Source organism: Pteropus alecto, unplaced genomic scaffold (genome assembly GCF_000325575.1).
Source record: "Pteropus alecto unplaced genomic scaffold, ASM32557v1 scaffold157, whole genome shotgun sequence".
NCBI classification, from domain to species: Eukaryota; Metazoa; Chordata; class Mammalia; order Chiroptera; family Pteropodidae; genus Pteropus; species Pteropus alecto.
The window spans coordinates 151215-153777 of record NW_006440626.1 but is presented as its reverse complement, the minus strand read 5'-3'; the positions used below and the strand labels follow the sequence as shown (position 1 = coordinate 153777).

At 54.8% G+C, this 2563-nt stretch overlaps 1 protein-coding gene across 3 annotated transcripts in view; it reads left to right on the top strand.

Moving 5' to 3' along the window:
• The first annotated feature begins 1315 nt into the window (after positions 1-1315).
• Positions 1316-2563, top strand: part of LOC107196057 — a 38832-nt gene continuing 37584 nt past the window's right edge. Inside the window, exon 1 of one of the 3 annotated variants that reach the window (XM_025050573.1) lies at positions 1316-2085. In XM_025050573.1, coding sequence (XP_024906341.1) covers positions 1975-2085 — 111 coding nt within the window. In that variant the 5' untranslated portion in view covers positions 1316-1974. The remainder of the gene's footprint in view (positions 2086-2563) is intronic. The other 2 variants (XR_003047930.1, XR_003047921.1) reach the window with 2 other exon arrangements.

The following is a 2563-nucleotide window of genomic DNA, read 5'->3' as shown; positions in this document are numbered from 1 at the left end:
AGGAAAAAGGCATTAAATTAACTTATGACTGTGTGCGAGAGCGAGGGAAAAAATCAGCTAATAAAAAGGTTAGCAAGCGGTACGATTATACAACGATTTCAGGTGGAAATTAGAAAGCGAATATCCTGGCATTTAGTCATTGCCTTCAGTAATGATACAGTTGTCAAATTTGTATTTGTACCAATGGAACAAAAGTGGTAAGCGGCATAATGGAAGATAATCTCTTTTTCTTTGTGGCTTTTTAAATTCAATGTTTTAATCCACCCATTTAATCACAAAACATATATCACATCAGTTATAATATTTCGAGTGTTTAGGGAAGTGGTCATAGATTACACGTGGCTGTTGGATGCGGTAAGTGCGTCTGAGAACATATCTCAGAGGTATGCAGCATTTCTGGAGTTTGCGCTTGGGAACGGTTTTATGCGAGAAGAGTCACCATATATTTATTTGCAAAATCCCCATTCGGTCATTACGCAGCTTGCTCATTATTTTGGAAAAACAAGATTTGGTATGAAAAGGGCCTGCGATGTTTGGGTCTGTGCATTCAGCCCTGTCTCTGAAGCATTTTTGTTCTGGAGTCCCCAAAGTTGCTAAACCACAAAATGTCTTTAATCTGTTTTTTAAAGTAGTTGAACCATGCAGTAAAGATGGGGGAAAGGAGGGATTTATAATGGCAGTTAGTGGTTGGGTTCTTCCTCGGTGTGGCCGGAGCAGGAGGGGGTCATAGAGGGATGTGTGGCTTTCGAACTGCCCTGACATACTCGTCTCACGAGAACGGGTTCGTTTACTCCACTTGTCCTCGTCGGGGGTGCTGGGGACTGTAACAGCGAAGGGAATGATAAAGGACTGGGGTAGACAAGGGAGATCGTTTTTCCCCGTGTTGCTAGAACATGGGTATGGCATTCTCGAGTCGCAGGCTGCAGAGAGCCGTTTGTTTCTGGGGAAGGAGCACAAAATTCCTGGGCTTCCAGCTCCGGAGCCTGAGTCCTTAAAGCTGAGAGGGGCCACGGTGGACCCTCCTCGGTGAGAGGGAGACCCCACCTCGTTGTGAAACCACCCCCGCTTTGGCTGTCTCTGCTGGGCGTCAGGAGCTAGGGAAAGTGAAAGTTGGTCAGGATTTCAACGAAAGATTAACCAGGAAACATTTCTACTCCATTTTCTAAAGCTGTATTTTCTCACGGGGGTGGGGGGGGGGAGGAAAAAAAAAACCGTCCCTAGAAAGAAGAGGCTACAGTGAGATTCTAACACCCAGGGAAGCAATTTGGGAAGATTTCTTAATATAGCCTGGGTTTTTTTCCTCTCCCTCCTTTCCTCCCCCCAAAATCGTGTATGTCATAGAGTGGTGGCAGTGGTGTGTGTGGGGGTGGGTGGGTGTCCAGCACAATTCAAGGCCAAGGTCATGGGGGCCGAGGGAAACTCTAAAGCGATGATGAGTGGGCAGCAGAGGCCCCGACTGAGCTGCTCCAGCTGCCCGGGCCCAGCTTTGCCCCCAACTGGAATGGAGTTTCCTGGGAAGCAGGGCACACGAGGAACTTTTGAATTTACCAATGGCATCAAAAGTATATATATTTTTATGACAACGGGCAAGTTTCAATTGGTTAACAGAAATGGCGAGATGTGACGTCAAGGGACACTGGTTAGAATGCCAAGGCTGGCTTGGGGGGTGGGGGGGGAGACAGGCACAGAGAGACATTGGGATGGAGCCCAGGAGGCCTCCTTTCTCTCAGGCACCCATCCTGGGCGTCTGGAGCCAGCCAGGCCCATCTGAGCGAGGGCATGCCCTGGCAGGGGGTGGGGTCCCGGAACAGTGACCCCGTGTAAGTGTCCCCTAGCGCCCGAGGCCCAGGCAGGCCCCTCTGCGGGGAAACCACTCAGGTGCCGCTGCGGAGTCGGCAGGAAAAGCTGCTGCAGCCTCCTTGGCACTGTAACTTGTGTCTGGACCCTGGAGCCTGGCCGGTGGCGACCCCAGGGATGGACTCGGGAAAGAACAGCGTGGCCTGGGGGCAGCAGTGTAGTCGTCTGGCTCCGAGGGCCAACTGCGGCCTAGAACTGCTCCCCGCAACTCCTGCGTCCTGGGCCGGGGTGAGCAGGAAGTTGTTTCTTTGGGGAAGGAAGAGAGCGAGCTTGGAGCTGGGCAGCGGCTCCGGGCACTGTGCCCTCGCCCATTCCACAGCTCCCGGGCACCGGGAGGATCCCCGCAGCAAGGCACCTTGTGCAACCTCTCCACCTCTGGGTCCAGTGCGCTGCCCCCTCCACTTCACCAGATCCCGTGCACCCCACACCCCCACCCCATTGGGCACCGCACCCCTCGCTCCACGGGGCCCGAGGTGTCCGGAAAGCCGCCTGCAGGAGAGCCCCGGCACGCGCCCTGTCCCGGGGGAAAGCCCGCGGCTGCCGACGACCCCGAGATCGGTGCCGGCGCCCGGTCTAGAGCTCCGCGGCACACACTGGCCCCTGCAGGGACGAGCCCGGAGACCCCGGCCACCGTCCGCAGCGCACACGGGCCTGCGGTCTGGCCAAGGACCGTCGGTCGGCCGGGAGTCCCCAAGCCCGGCCCGAG